Source organism: Polypterus senegalus, chromosome 9, assembly GCF_016835505.1.
Source record: "Polypterus senegalus isolate Bchr_013 chromosome 9, ASM1683550v1, whole genome shotgun sequence".
NCBI lineage: Eukaryota > Metazoa > Chordata > Cladistia > Polypteriformes > Polypteridae > Polypterus > Polypterus senegalus.
In genome coordinates this window covers 119,585,957-119,603,142 of record NC_053162.1, presented here as the reverse complement: position 1 = coordinate 119,603,142, position 17,186 = coordinate 119,585,957, and the positions used below count along the sequence as shown (strand labels likewise).

Sequence of the window (17,186 nt, the reverse complement as noted above, 5' to 3'; positions counted from 1 at the left end):
TGGCAGTGTCTTAAATTGGTTTGAGTCTTACTTCACAAAAATTGCATACTGTAGTGAAAACAAATTGATTATTTGGTTGATATAACTTAAATTATGACTTGACAAAGCCAAGCCAAAATTAAATACACCACATGCCTATACGTACATTGCATTTCAGAGTAGTTAACATTTCAGATTTCAGTTAATTTTGATACTAATAATCTTCCATAGTCAGGAGAACAAAAGTATTTGAGATGTTAAAAAGATAAAGGTCCTTTGTACAGTTTAAAATCTTGACAACTTTCTTTATAGGCTGTATATTACTAACTTTTTCAAATCAGAAAATGTAATTTCCTTTTTCATTTGCAGGTTCCCAAATTGCAGGTCTTCTGTTTTGGGAGTACTTACTTTGGTGGCTTGCATGGCAAGGTATTTTAGTATAAATGTAAAAGCAAGCTCAATGTGCACCAATTGTCATATTGCAAATACATTAACAGATATTGAGAGTCCAAGATATGAGTGAGACAGTGCAGCTTACCACCATGATGAATAACTGGACATGGCATCAGTAGTATTATATTATGAGCAGTAGTAGGATGGAAAGACAAGCTGTAATGACAAATTTCAAATTACTCTTTCTGCATTTGTATGGAGTGATGAAAAGAAAACTATGTTGAACTATTTAATTTTTTATCTATTGAAACATATACAACAATTGTTATGTGTGTCAATGATTTAACAAAGTTGCTTCTTTAATTAAATCTTGTGGTCCATTTATGTATTCATTTTTCTATCTCCAAGTCCAAGGCACCTCCATGATATCACATCTGATTCTTTTCATCTGAGGATACCAGGCTAGAAGACCACCTTGTACATCCTGCTGCCTGTGTGTTCAGTAGCCCCTACAGGTCCATGTATATCAGGTGGCTTCTCAGAGGGTGCTGTAATCTGTTGGGCCAGAAGAACATTTGGGTGAAGGCCCACTGATGAGGAGTATGGAGATCTGAAAAAAGGGAGGTGAAGAGAGTAGTGCAGTTTTGTGGTATCAATAAGAGAAAGATTTCTGCTTACTTTAATATATTTTTAATATTTTACTAGGTGGCTTCGCCCCAGGCCTGTGCTATGCGCCAGCCACTTTGCATCTCTTCCGTTTATGTTTTGGAGAGGGGGGCTGAACGCAACCCAAGGAGATGCAGTCACTTCTCCGAAATCCCCTCTTAAACTGCGATACAATGGGAAACCGTTTTTTAACTCCTCTTTGCTCGATCAATTGCTGGCTTGCTGCTGCCGTGCTGTGTGATCTGCATCTCGTGCGTTGCACTTCTGTTATATCATCTATGTCCATATTTTCAATTTCTTTTCGCTTTTACCTTTTCATCAATATTGCATTGAATTTTGATTCCTTCTTTGGAATTACATTGTGACAATACAACATATAACTGCCCGTGAGTGAATATCATTTCTCTCTACAAGATGTAGAGTCTATAGCATTCACACAAATGAGCAATGATTTCTCTCATGGGATTTCACTTTCACCAAACAACAAATCTTTTAATTCTCATGGATACGCCACTTCATTAGGAAGAAACACTGCTTTTTTTCCTGATGGCAACACAAATTAGGCGATCTACAAGTCTCTGACTTAAAGAATCCAAACAATATTTTCAATTTCTTTTCGCTGTTCTATTATTTTACTGAGGAAAAATTTCTGTTTTGTTTGTGCTAATGCTATCTTTACTATCCTTTTTTTTGAGACTTTAGAATTTTTGTACTTCCATGATCTCTAACCTGCTCTGCATGTGTACCATGCCAACGTTTTTGAATTCTTTACAACATTCTACTTTGCCTGAAAGAAAAAATGGTTAGATATCACAGTTGATGTAAAAAGATGTGTCGCAGCCCACTGTTTATTCTGTTTTAGAAAATATTACAAAAGCTGACCTCCGTGCGATGCTTTAGTGGTGATGGTGCTGCTGTACTGAGCCTGTCTTCAGGCGCTGGCTGTACACACACCTTTGCCTTGGAAACTGCTGGAAAGCCATCTGGCTGTGTGCCAACAGAAGCTGTTCTGGAGTCACAAAATTAAATAGTGGATCCTGTAAGAGATGTGGCCAATGAACTAAGGAATTTAAGGGATGTGCTATGTGATGTAGTCCACAAATTAAATGAATTGGTTAAAAAATAAATGCATCTGATTACCTGTTTTTACATTCTGATAATTACATTCAAATGAAGTTGTGCAACTACAGGGGAAGCGCAAACCAGTATGTTTCTTTGTGCCAGTCCCAAGCCCAGATAAATGGGAAGGGTTATGTCACGAATGGCATCCGGTGTAATATTTTGCCAGATTAATATGCAGACAACAATACAGATTTCCATACCAGATCAGTTGAGACCCGGGTTAACAATGGCTGCCACCAGTATTGTTGGCCAACAGGGTGCTCCTGGAAATTGGGCTACTGTTGGCCAAAGAAGGAGAAGAAGAGGTGGGAGACGTGTACAGAGGCAGGAGAAGAGGAGAAAGGTAAAGAGAGTGGAACTGAGGGTAGGAACTTTGAATGTTGGCAGTATGACTGGTAAGGGGAGAGAGTTAGCAGATATGATGGAGAGAAGGAAGGTTGATATAGTGTTTCTGCAAGAGGCTAAATTGAAGAGGAGTAAGACCTGGTGGATTCAAATTGTTCTATAATGTTGTGGATGGGAGGAGAAATGGGGTAGGACTTATTCTGAAGGAACAGTATGTCAAGAGTGTTTTGGAGGTGAAAAGAGTGTCAGGCAGAGTGATGATTATGAAGATTGAAATTAAAGGTTTAATGATGAATGTTATTAGTGCATATGCCCCGCAAGCTGGGTGTGCGATGGATGAGAAAGAAGATTTCTGGAATGAGTTGGATGAAGTGATGAACAGTGTACCCAAAGAACAGAAAGTGGTGATTGGAGCGGATTTCAATGGGCATGTTGGTGAAGGGAACAGTGGAGACAAGGAGGTGATGGGTAGGTATGGTGTCAAAGAGAGGAATGAAGAAGGTCAGATGATAGTGGATTTTGCAAAAAGGATGGACATAGATGAGGTGAATACATATTTTAAGAAGAGGGAGGAACATAGGGTGACAAGAAGAAGATGCACACAGGTAGATTACATCATATGCAGGAGGGTCAATCTGAAGAAGATTGAAGGCCGCAAAGTGGTGGCATGGGAAAGTGTAGTTAGGCAGCATAGGATGGTGGTCTATAGGATGACGCTGGAAATCAAGAAGAGGAGGAGAGTGAGGGCAGAGCCAAGGATCAAATGATGGAATTTGTAAAAGGAAGACTGCAAGGTTGAGTTTAGGGAGGAGGTAAGAAAGATACTGGTTAGCAGTGATGAGTTGTCAGATAGCTGGGCAACTACAGTAGAAGTTGTGAGGGTGATAGCAAGAAGAGTGCTTGGTGTGACATCTGGATGGAGGAAGGAGGAAAAGGAAACTTGGTGGTGGAATTGGGAAGTACAGGAGAGTATACAGAGTATACAGGATGGTGAAGAAGAAGTGGGATAGTCAGAGAGATGCAGAAAGTAGACAAGAGTACAAGGAGATGAGGTGTAAGGTGAAGAGAGAGGTGGTGAAGGCTAAAGAACAGGTGTATGATGAGTTGTATGACAGGTTGGACACTAAGGAGGGAGAAAAGGACCTGTACCGATTGTCTAAACAGAAGAACCGAGCTGGGAAAGGTGATAAAGGATAAAGATGGAAATGTACTCACAAGCAAGGAGAGTGTGTTGAGCAGATGGAAAGAGAACTTTGAGAGGCTGATGAATGAAGAGAACAAGAGAGAGAAGAGGTTGGATGATGTGGTGATAGTGAATCAGGAAGTGCAACAGATTAGCAAGCGAGAAGAAAGGACAGCCATGAAGAGGATGAAGAATGGAAAGGCCATTGGTCCAGATGACATACAGTACATGTGGAAGCATGGAGGTGATTAGGAGAGATGGCAGTGGAGATTTTAACCAGATTATTTAATGGAATCTTGGAATGTGAGAGGATAACTGAGGCGTGGAGAAGAGGTGTACTGGTGCCGATATTTAAGAATAAGGGGGATTTGCAGGGCTGTAGTAACTACAGGGGGATAAAATTGATTAGCCACTGCATGAAGTTATCAGAAAGAGTAGTGAAAGCTAGGTTAAGAAAGGAGGTGATGATTAGTGAGCAGCAGTATGGTTTCATGCCAAGAAAGAGCACCACAGATGCAATGTTTGCTCTGAGAGTGTTGATGGAGAAGTTTAAAGAAGGCCAGAAGGAATTGCATTGCATCTTTGTGGACCTGGAAAAAAGCATATGACAGGGTGTCTCGAGAGGAGTTTTGGTATTTGAGAGGGAATCTGTGAGCAGAATTTATTTGACAGTTGGGACAGGTCTTACATAATTGATCCACATCCCGGCCCATAGTCACCTAATAAAAACATTTTAAAATGTGTTTCCTTGTCTTTTCTGTGCCAAAACATGACCGTGAGAAATTTTTAAAACCTTCTCCCAATGCTCACTTGATACTACCAACTGCTCAATACATCCATCACCCATGCAATCAGAAATCACCCAATACAGAAAATCATCATTATGTAAAAAATGTGGTGTTTTAAAGTTCGGGTCCTCTCTCTCTAGATAGTAAGAATCATTTGCGACTTTGGGTTGTCTGAATGCAAAATCCAAGATGTTATCGGCTTGTCGTACGCGAGCAAACTCTGCCTGGGCGGTAGTCTCTGTTTCCTCCGTGTTTGATGCAGCATTGCCCTCGCCTCCTACCGTTATTTTGTTTTTGACTGGGTCCGTATTGAGTGTCTAGTCTGTGAAGGCTGTCGGTGTGTGCAGCGACGTGAAAAAGTTTGCCAGCTGTTCCGGGTCTTCACTTGTGGATTCACCCCCAAGCTTGCTGGATAACTCCGGTTCAATTTCAAACCTGTTCCCTTGACTGACATTGTCTGTGGCAAGGCCCTCTCTATCCACAACATGGGTAAGTGCTCTGCAGGTGGCCAAGACCCATGGGAAGAGGGCATTCCTTTTTCCTATTAGGAGTGGTCAGGGTGATGTGTCTGGTATGACAGACCAAACCTTAAAGTTCTTCCCTTTAAATTTCAGATGGAGTAATATAGTCTGGTATGTTTTAATGACCATATGGATGCAGTGGATGTTTACTTATCTGAGGTCTAAGGAGTCTGCGGGAGCAAGTCACGGTGGACGACACAGCTGTCGCTACCAGAGTTTAACAGTGCCAAGAATTCCCGTCCAGCCAATTTAATAGAGACCTTAAAATTGTCTTCGTTTAACATCTTGGGGGAAATGTGTGAGCCGCATACCTGGGCCAGACACTCATAATCCAGATCTCCCAGTTGATCACAGCAAAAGCAACTGTGTTTAGTCCGCACTATGGGACAGTAGAAGGAGAAAACCAAGAAACATTTAAAACAAACAGATGTCTTTCTTTTTTGGGCCTCACTACACTGGCTATCCATCATTATCTATTCTGTGGGTTGCTTAGCCCACTTTCCCACTACCTACTATACTGTAATGAAAAAATTGTGGGAACACAAGTGTATAATAGGTATATATAAGTGTATACTTATCTACTATTTACAGAGGTCTCATCTGTGATCTCATGGCACATAATGAAAATAAGGGCTCTGCTCTCCTGATGTACAAATCAAATTGTAAAGTTCACCAATACCCATGGACCAAGCTCTTCCAAATGATTTTGTGAAATAATTGTTTTGAAATAATAAATGTTTTGACAGGTGTTGACTATTTACATTAAGCTTTAAATAGTCGGTGTTCCTTTATTTATTTTTGACCATTTCCTGTGTACATGTATATCGGTAGAATATATTGTGCAATATTGCCTGGTTAGCTAAGGGTTGTCAGCATAGAAGGGGCAAAAGTATGGTGCCAGAAAATGAAAGCCCACAGAAGGGGTCATTCCAAAAGAGAAGACAGCATGTCTGAATATAAGTATGGATGGATAGGTCACTAAAGGAGGTGTTTACAATGGAAGTAAATTATACCTCATAAGGAAAATATTTGGGGGTAATAGAATTAAAGATTATTATTTGTAGAAAAGCAAGAAGCTGGATGGTTTCAGATGGACCTTACTTGGAACAGATGTGGTGCTACTACCCACTGGACAGGACAGGAGGCTTTAAAGCTCTCGAAGTGCCTCAATTCTTTTCAATAAAACAGCAGTCCCATGCTGCAGTGATTCTGAGAGCCACCAGATGGTGTTCTTACCTACTTTTGTTGAGTGCTGGATTTTAAATTGTGCATGTTTTTGTAAGCTGCATGCCCACCTTGGAAAGAGGTTTAAAATATAGGATCAATTTGTTTGTAGGAAAATATGTGATTTATTTATTAACCCTTTTGTTAAGCCTAATGTGATTCTTTAATGGTAGTCCTCTTGAGCATTTTTGGTCCAGCAGTTCAACCCTATTTCATCTATCCTTTACACCACATTTCCATGTGTGCAACCAGTGAGGCATTATTGTTGTAACAAAGCACCACACATGTAACTGCATGTATGTTATATATGTAACTTTATATGAAAAAAATACATTTTGAGTTACTCTTATATCTATAAATTTTTGTAATACTGAATGGGTTCCTGAGCATCCAAAAAAACAAAGTTACATTTCCGTAATTCAACTGTCCAGCTAGTGGCACTTTGACTGTACCACAATGCAGACAAACTTTTACAATATCTTAAAGGTCATTTCAACTGTGTTTCTAAGAAAGGCATTTTCAGGAATTTAAGATTCAACAAAGCAATTTAGCTGACTTTGTATTCTTTATCTTTGGATACAACATACATACAGGTTAATATTTATATGTATTGTATTTTAGGAAGGGTACATGCATTGCACAAAATCCTATTGGAATTGCAATGTCTTTCTTCCCCTGTATTTTTATTTTTAATATATAAGCATATTTGTTTTAACTCCATGCAAGCCTTTTAAGCTTTTCCTTTCAGGTATCAGTGAAATTGTGAAAAGGAAGTACTGTAAAGCAATTTGTTTGAATCAAAGAGCACAAATTGCTGTTAAAGGCTTTGACATGTAGGCATTTTTTTTTAAATTTCTAGTGTTGCTAGAATAGCGAATGTAAAATAGCAGGCTTTGGCACATTTGTGCAATTGGTTTGATTATGTTTTGGGCATTTTACTATTTATTGTTTCCCTTTTTCTTTCCTTTGCTTGTATTCAATATGTCAAAGTGTTCCATACTGATACAATTTTTGGATATTCAGATTCTAATATACGAGCTACAGTATATATATTTAAATATGTATATATGTGTATATCTATCTATCTATCTATATCTATATCTATATATGTATATATATATATATGTATATATATATGTATATATATATGTATATATATATATATATATATATATATATATATGTGTATATATATATATATGTGTATATATATATATATATGTATATATGTATATATATATATATATATATATATGTGTATATATATATATATATATATATATATATATATATATATATATATATATATATATATATATATATATATATATATGTATAGCTAAACTGTGGGGGCTAGTGTCCAGCATGTGAATCTATGCATACCATTATGTGCAGCAAATAAGCACATAGAGAACACAGAATGCTTTCTGGTTTGATGTTAACCATTCAACTTCCAAAATCTTAAAACAGGTACAATCCTTCTGAGTGACATGTGAAAATAACTTACCATTTTAAAACTTAGGCCTACAAGTATCTACTGGTACTGTTGGTCTGGTTGTACTATTAACAAATGGAAAACTCAATAAGTTAATGTACATTTAAATAAAATTTGTTTGCTTTTGCTCTTAATCTGCAAAGTGAGCAGTGCCAACTTAATATTTCACTGTAGAGAGATGGAGAATACAATAAGGTCACTAGTCAAAAGAAACAAGCCTTAATTTTTTATTAATCATTTTGGAAATGAATTGTCTTTAAATAGCAGCACCAAGTAAGAAACATTTAAAAGGTTAATGATATTCTTTTTGTAAGTATGAAAGCCAAAATAAAATGTTCATAAGTTATGCACTGGCAACTTCAAGCTGCGTTCAATAGTTTTTTTAAAGAAAAGTAAGATATTTTTGCAACCAATGCACATGGAAATATATGTTTGAACTATTTTATATTTTATTTTTAAATTCCTGCCCACATTATGTTTTGCCATTTTTCCTAATACTGCAACTTCAGTAGTTTTAATAAAAAAATCTACTTTATTAATAATGTAACTAAGTGTGTAGCCCCAGACAAAATTAAAATGATGTACATGCTCCATGGATGAACATGAAATTTAAAGAATATATGTAAAATAAGCAAAAGGATGTTTATTTTCTCTGAAAACTAGTCTTCATAACAGAATATTTGGAGTTAATTTTTTCACACAAGATTTAGTCAACTGTGAAAACAGCCTTATACAATGAAAAATTACACAAGAAGTACAAATCAAATCAGTTAAATTGTTAAACTGAAATAATCTTTGGCTATTATATTAGAAACACACAACCTGCTTATTAATAATCCAGCCTTAATCCTTAATTACTTTTGCATTTTCTGTTGAGAAGTAGCTACACAGGCACAGCTTCTCTCTCACAGATCCACATTCGTTGATTTTGTGGCATTCCTGTAGAAATTTGTTTCTGTGATATGCAGGCATGTCTGTTGCTTAAGCCAGAAACAATTTTTAATGGAGATCTGAAAGTGAGAGAAGAAAGAAGAAAGGTGTGTTTTGACAGTGCTGACTTTTGTAATACACTAGCAAATAATCATAATATAAAGTTAAAATGCTGACATTTTCTGTATCACTCACATACTGTGCATTTTTATCTCACATACTGGGACAACACAGCTCAAGTACCACCAATTGTATCCATGTTTGCTTGTTTAAGCACATGAGTAGAACAGAGTATTGAAGAAAAGACTGCATGCTTCAGTTAGTTTCATTTTGAACCATTTTAATGATTAATTTAATATAAAACCCTCTATTATTTCAAAAGGTTTTAATAATGTAATTTTGGGTGGGGGGAGTGGGAGGGATGAATGAGTCAAAGTTCATGAAATTTTGTCTGCATATTACTGTTAATACATTTTACAATCTGATCATTCTGAAGTTATGAAGCAGCAGCAATTCCCACAGCACCAACTGAGTAATGTAGGGAAGAGGGAGAGTAATAGATCTCATTTTATATTTCTTCTCTTATAGTTTTCTTCCATCTCCAATGAGTTGAAATATAAGTAATCAACTTAGACTTCAGTATACTCAGCTTCATTGATTGCAGTCCATTATCTATTGGATAGTTTGGAAATTGTATTTTTTAATGCATATGTTATTAAAATTCATTATTTTTTCTTTCCAACACATGGTGTATCACACATATTAGTAAAGCTTTTATGAATCCCATGCCAAATGTTTGTAATTGCCATTACAAACATTTGGCAGGGGATTCATAAAAGCTTTACTAATATGTGTGATACACCATGTGTTGGAAAGAAAAAATAATGAATTTTAATAACATATGCATTAAAAAATACATACTAAATGACATATAACAGAGAGATAGCAACTAGACGAACACACAGATACACAGACACTTGTCCTTTTAGGGCATTCCTTGATACTCCAATCAAAAAGACCAATTCAAGACATGAACAATACATGAAAGTGAAAATAGGCAGAACTCAATACAAAGTAACATGGATTCAATGATGAATGTGACAGCCTTTGAATTGTGCTAAGATTAAGTCCCAGCCCCTCCAAACTGTTTTCAGGTTCACTTCATTGCTGCCTGAGCACACATTGTTCTACTGGATGGAAGAAAATGGCGCTGTGAAACAGGCATAGTAATTTCAAGATATTGGTGATTTGATTTTCAAGTAATCGCTGATATTTTTATGTTAATTTCACTTAAATTTTTGGCGGTTGTTTTATGTAGATAATTTAATGGCAGGTGTTGTCAAGAACAGGGCCTGTTAAAGCCTATTGAAGCATTACTTGTGTGATTTTTGGGCTATGCAAGAAATAAATTGTTGTTGTTGTTATTCATGAATTGAATGAAAGTGAACAGGATCCTGAGCCCAACCTTCCAAATAAGAAAACTTCAGGAGCTTTAATCTTAACCTCCGCTGAAAATATAATAACTACAATTTAGTCAGCACAAAGCTGTTAGCCCTGACCAGAAAAAAACACCTACTGGTAAACTGTATGTATTCTTGGATTTTAGGGGTCCAAGGCTTGACTAATAATATCAAACATCCATGTTTGCATGTTCAGGAGTGGCTCAATCATTGCATATTTTCCCACCTAATTTTTTTCTGAAAAAATGTGGACTAAGACTTTAGAGATTATATGGCTGCTTGTGAAGTGCTGCACAGCCAAGACATGTTTAGGGTTTCCCTTTGGGTTACTCCTGCCTCTTCCCATACCATGTTGACCTTGGGAGTAGATTTTAATGGATTTTATCACTGACATGTTTTCATTTAAAGAATTTACCAGAATCTTGGACATTGTCATTAGTTTTTTGTTCTCATTTTATCCCTAGAAAAAGGGTTTCAATTAGCTAAACAGTTTTTCATCATCTATTGCACACTTCAACCCAAAATGGGTTGTGAGTTGCCGCCTTTTGGGTCACACATGGTCGTGACTCACCATTTTATTTAAAATGAAAGGGGCCTGCAATTGTTTGTCATTGGATGTTTAAGCAATCCACATTGCTCTGCTGAGACTATTGGAGGCGATTAGGTTACAAGAAAAAAAAAAGAAACACTGATATATTGAGTCAGACTGTAGTCCACAATTTATCTCTCTATCTTTTTGAAGTTGTTTTGTGAGAGATTTGGCTGTTTGGTTAATTTTATGTTGGATTATCATCCAGAGTCCAAAGGCCTAACGATATGGTTTAACCATGATTTGAAAAAAATATCCGAGATGTGCTCTCAATCACAGTTAGGACTATTGTAGGACTGTGTTACTATAATATGGGAAACACTACAAATATTTGAGGAAGGTGTGATCGAATGACAAAAATGCAATAGGTTCTTCATGTAATACTCCAAATAAAGTAGTAATTTGCTGAATTATGTTTGCCAAATTACCAACACCAATCATATTAGTGATAAACAGTTTTGTTTGACCTTTCATAGCTACTGCTTGGCAACCATTCCAAACTTCTTTTTGATTGATCTCCCAGTTACTAGTCCTCACTTTTTTGTCTACAGTGTGCTCTGTCATTCTGTTACAGATCCATTCCTCCTTTTTCTTTCTGTCTGTGCTACAAGTAATACATATAGTCAGAGCCGAAATGCAGGATCCTGAATGGGATGATATTTTGATTCAGTTAGTAAAAGTGCAGTCTGAGCACATACTGCTTAAGGAACAAGTATGGTAGAACAATGCCATTATTACTTGAATGCTTGAAAATATTACTGAACTAGCTAGGGAGTAAAGATCTGTTAATCTTCAACTCCTTTAAACATAACTTTTTAAAAGGGAGTAAAAACCTGTCAATCTCCAGCTACTCTAAACATATGTTTGAACGTGCAGCTGAACATCACTGACATCTTACTGAGAAGTGCTGCTTTTACTGTAGTGAATTTGGGCTCAATAATTGTGGCACAAAGTTGCTGAATAGGATCAAAACCAGTCCCTTCCTCCTTAAAGTTAGATATTGCTAAAATGAATAAGCCCACTTATTGAGACAATTTTATATTTGTACCAGTCAAGGTAGGAGACTGTCTGACACAAGTTTGAAAAACAGCAGAAACTTAATTAGCATTAATTAAATAAATTATGAAATTAATTAGCAATTAATTACAGAATTAAAACTGACTCCTTTTCCTTTAAAAGTAACAGTATGTGTGTGGATAGTAATCCATTGGGGAGTGGTATTATTGAATATATTTCTCCTCCACTTACACTACAAATGGGCTCTTTGTATATTGAAACAATTACAGCTGTAACTATTCATTTTGAGTTACCCATGGCTAGAATGGTACAACCCTGTTATTGACTGAAAATTTAAGGAAATTAAAGAGTGGGGTTCCTTTTGCCATAAAAATTGTTTGAGAGCAGCCCTGACATCAGTGTTTTATCGTAAGTCTGTTCAGATGCTTTCTTCACAATTTGAGGATTTTACAGGACCTTTTCAATAAAAAAAAAGTCAAACAGGTTTCCTCCATATAGAGAAATTGATTTCTGTATTGATCTTTTTTTCTGGGGCTCCTTTACCTAAAGAGATACTTAATACCTCATGTCATCCAGGAAGTTTGGTAATGGATAAGTATATTAAAGATAATTTCAAAACAGGGTCCATTAGCCTTTAAATAGTCCATCCATCCATCCATTTTCCAACCCGCTGAATCTGAACACAGGGTCACGAGGGTCTGCTGGAGCCAATCCCAGCCAACACAGGGCACAAGGCAGGAACCAATCCCGGGCAGGGTGCCATCCCACCGCAGGACACACACAAACACACCAAGCACACACTAGGGTCGATTTAGAATCGCCAATCCACCTAACCTGCATATCTTTGGACTGTGGGAGGAAACCGGAGCGCCCGGAGGAAACCCACATAGACACGGGGAGAACATGCACACTCCACGCAGGGAGGACCCGGGAAGCGAACCCAGGTCTCCTAACTGCGAGGCAGCAGCGCTACCACTGCGCCACCATGCCACCCATCAAATAGTCCAATTGATGTCAATTTTTTTTTTTTAATAAAATATAAAGGATGGTGGGCAGCGCGGTGGAGCAGTGGGTAGCGCTGCCACCTCGCAGTTAGGAGACCCGGGTTCACTTTCCTGGTCTTCGCTGCATGGAGTTTGAATGTTCTCCCCGTGTCTGTGTTGGTTTCCTCAGGGTACTCCGGTTTCCTCCCACAGTCCAAAGACATGCAGGTTAGGTGCATTGGTAATTCTAATTTATCCCTAGTGTGTGCTTGGTGTGTGTGTGTGTTTGTGTGTGCCCTGCGGTGGGCTGGCGCCCTGCCCAGGGTTTGTTTCCTGCCTTGCGCCCTGTGTTGGCTGGGATTGGCTCCAGCAGGCCCGTGACACTTGAAAACAATTATCCTCTTCCTCTTATTTCCTCACTAATCAATCAAGTGACAGGTTCTACTGTATTTAAGAAAGTGCATATAATTAATAAGAATATGTGAGGGGGACGAGCGACAAGTGGAAAGTGGTGTTTAATATCTCCACAGGGCATTATGCGTTGCTGGTGATGCCATATGGATTTGCTAATGCACCGGTTATATGTCAAGCCTTTGTTAAGATACCTTTAAAGAACTTTTGGGGTTTGTGTCCTAATTTATTTTGACGACATTTTGATTATTCTTAAAGATATCAAAATACATGAGCAACATGCCCTTCAGTGATTCAGAGCTAATAATTTGTATGTAAAACATAACAAATGTGATTTTCATCAGGACTTTTTTAGAGTATGAAATTTCCATATTTGTTGTGAAAATTGATCAATCTAAGGTTGCTGCTGGAAGTCATCGGGGAGTATTAAGCAAATTCAGAGGTTCAAGAGGATTTCAAATTTCTATAGAACATTTATAAAGAATTTTAGTACAGTTAAATACCTTACCACTTTAATTTTGAAAAAGAATTGATTGTGCACTGAATGGACCTCAGAGGCTCAGGCTCCATTTGATGATCTGAAAAAATAATTTATGTCTGCACCAATCATTCTACATGCTGACCCCTAACTCCAGTTAATTGTAGATGTTGATGCCTCTGGTATCGATGTGGGGGTTACTTTGTCTCAGCAGTTGTTGGACTTTAAGGAGACCCGTGTGCTTTCTTTACAAAGAAGAATGAGCAGAATTATGACATGGGTATCAGAGAACTGTTAGCTATTAAGTTAAGACTGGAGGACTGGACATTGGTTGGAGGGGGGGTTCAGCTTCCTTTTGTTCATTGTCACCTATCAGGCAAGAAGTAGAAACAGCAAAGATCATACCCTTCCTAGACAATTTGAAACCTATAAAACTGCAAAAACTCCCAACAATATCATTCTCCCTGCAAAGTTTTTAGGTGCTGCCTTTGTGCAGCTATCGGAAGATTCACTCTCCAAACTAAGAGAGTCATTAATTGATCAAGAAGTTCCACCTTTGTCCCCTCTCAATAAACTGTATAATGTATCAAATTTGAGGAGATAAGTAATGGACTGGGCCCATGGTTCTAATTTGATTGGGTATCCTATTATAACCCAGAGAGTGGAAATGTTTAAAAGGTATTTTTGTTGGGAGGGTATGACTGGTGATGTGAAAGGTTACATTAAGGTTTGTGACATTTGTTGCGGAAATAATTATTAACTATTATTTGCAGCTGCTTTCATCTCAGACCAGACATTGTGAGGGTTATATAAAATTGACATTCATGGCAGGTTTCTAATTCTAAGTGATTTCAAATTTCATGTAGATAATTAGTGTTGGAGTAAAGCAAGAGAATTTATTAACTTACTGCACTGCTTGGATCTTAGCCAGCACATCAGCCAATCTACACATAAAGGAGGTTTCATGTAGGGCATAGTAATTTCAAAAGGAATACAATTTGACAAGGAAGGTTGCGGTTAATGATATATCTGATAATTTCTTCATTTTATTATATGTAGAAATACTGGTAACGAGAACATATTGTTAAAAACGTTTTTCAATGCACCAAAGGCCTAAAGCTTTGCTAACATTTTGAAAAATTAGTCACAATGTATTAGGATACAGCAGTGTAACCAGTAAGGTGGGAAAATAGCTTGGAAGACTCATTGAGTGTTTGAGCTTAAGAAAAAAGGTGAAAATGGAGAAAATTAACAGTCAGTTTTGAAATATTGAAGGTACATATAACTGAATACAATAAAGCAGTCTGTCTAAAGAGGAAATCCTATTTCTCTAAAATTATAATTGATAACGCAGGAAATCCATGAATTTTCAAATCCTTCTCAATCAATAAAGTGACACCAGAAAACTTTTAGAGAAACTTGTGAGGCTTTGGCAGCATTTTTAAACACAAGATAAAATATTTTAGGTACTACATAATTCATCTCTACAAAGTTAAAAGAATGTAGGCACTACAAGCTGTCCATGAGGCCGGTTGCACTGAATCCTCTTCGAAGAAGCCTGGAAACAATAAGGAGCAACTTAAGAACATTTATGGTAGTTAGTATGTCCATTTGGGGGCTTGGGTGGTCTTTAGCCTTGGAGCCCCTTCAGATTTTGTTTTATTTTCTCCAGATTAATTTAGAAAGAGAAAAGGTGTATGCAGTTCAGAAGCCACACCGAGACAGCATGCTGTCAAAGGACAAAAGTGCAGTGCCACCTAAAATATGCACCATTTAAAAGGAGGAGAAAAAGGTTGCACCATGAAGGGACATACTTTTAAGGATTGCCTTACTTGGATTAAGAAGAATGGCCTCCTTAAATTATATGGAAATCTCTCGCTTACACTGAAGCTTGCTATATGAACATTGATTTTAATCATTTGGGTTGTATGTTTTGTTCTACCACTGACTTCAAGTACTTTGTATTTAATTCCTAGTTTCTCTGCAAATAAACATGAGTAATGATCAAAATGTAAGCTTAAATATTTCTTGACTGAAACTTAGTTTATTGGTATCCACCATAGTGTGCTTGTTCGAATTATTAGTTATTTGCATAACTCTTTTAAAGCTAGAGATTTGGCCTTGTTGGAGTATGTATGGCATGTTTGTTCATGTGTGAGCTATGCTTGTTCTGTTAAAATTGTAAAGCCCTTTAAAGGGTAAAGAGAAGGTAGCCATCCTCTGACCCTTGTTGAAGTTTTGAAGCTGAGGTCACCAGTATCACCCATATTGTTCTGTTCTGATTTGCTAAGCCACTCTGAAGGGAGGCCCTTTTAGGGAAAGAAACCCAAGGGCACTAACTGGACCTTGGCCCTTACTAAGGTATTCTGAAGTTACTTTGTATTTGATCTGTAACTGTGTTTGAGACATGATTGATAAAAGAATATTAAATAGGTAATTAATGCAGGGTGTACATATAAATCAAGGCTAATAATTTAGGCATTTACAAGATTAACATATCCACCAATATAAAGAGGACCTCAAAGGTTAAAGTACCTTTTGGAAACACTTTCAAATAACAAAACAGGTATGATTCAAATGGCCCTGATTCACTACTATCTTTGCTTGAGTAACATTCTTCATCTTTAGTAAACAAAAATATACAGAAAATCCTATTTCCTACCTTTTTTTTTTTTTACTATCATCCCAAGGTATCCTGTATTTACTGAACCCGAGGGACTTTAATTAAAGTAAATGCAAATATATACAACCATGAGTATCAGAAAAAGGGTTCAGAAAAAAACAGAATAGAAAGATAAAGCTTCATCTAAGTCTAAACAGGCCTCAAATTCAAGTTCAAAGTATGGCCTGATAGAGACTGACCTGGAACATATACAGTAGGTGAAGGAATAGATCTCCGGGGGCTTGACGCTGCGGCATCAGCTCCTGCCAAGAGTGAAAGTGGGAGCGAAACTGCAAGTGAGTCAGGCCAGGAGAACTTGTTGATTCCAAAAGGTTCATTGGAACTAGGCATGGCCTTACTATCCCCACTGTCAGCTACCCCCTGTGAGTCAGCAGCACTGACTCCAACCAGGCTTGCTACTCCGCTTGCAGAGCACAGAGAAGACCAAGATGAACATTCTGAGCTGAAGGTGATAATCACTGCAATGATTACCACAATAACTACTGCTCTAAGGGGGGACATAAAGAATATAACAAAAGGATAATGGATGGATGGATATGAAGGACATAACCAATACATGTTATATTAAAGACCAAGAGAAATGTTTAAGTAATCGCTTCAAGGCAACTTTTAAAGGCATACTAGAAAAAATTGAGGTAAAAATACAGGAAAAAGTGAGTAAGTTTGAGAATAAATTTAGAGCACTTGGTGCTCAGCTTAAAAACGTTAAGCAAATGTTCAAGACTTGTATTGAAATAATTGAACATTTGGCATCTACTGCTGATGAAAAAGCAATGGTTGCAAATTCTGAATACAAAATGCTTGAAGACAGACTACTTGCACTGGAAGATGGAAACAGAAGGAATAATATCAGAATTGGAGTTCTCCCTGAAAATGGTTAAAGTCCAAAACAAGTGAAATTCATAGCTGAAATGTTCTC

The 17,186-nt window shown here is 37.2% G+C and overlaps 1 protein-coding gene across 3 annotated transcripts in view; it reads right to left on the bottom strand.

Annotated features, from left to right (window-relative positions):
* Positions 1 to 753: 753 nt before the first annotated feature.
* The window catches only part of LOC120534982 (C-type lectin domain family 4 member A-like), a 96,498-nt gene continuing 80,065 nt past the window's right edge, over positions 754 to 17,186 (bottom strand). The window contains exons 6-7 of one of the 3 annotated variants that reach the window (XM_039762482.1): positions 8,575 to 8,726; positions 902 to 982 (exon numbers count right to left, since the gene is read on the bottom strand). In XM_039762482.1, coding sequence (XP_039618416.1) covers positions 8,600 to 8,726 — 127 coding nt within the window. In that variant the 3' untranslated portion in view covers positions 902 to 982; positions 8,575 to 8,599. Of the gene's footprint in view, positions 983 to 7,944; positions 8,727 to 17,186 lie in introns of those variants that run through there. The other 2 variants (XM_039762480.1, XM_039762481.1) reach the window with 2 other exon arrangements.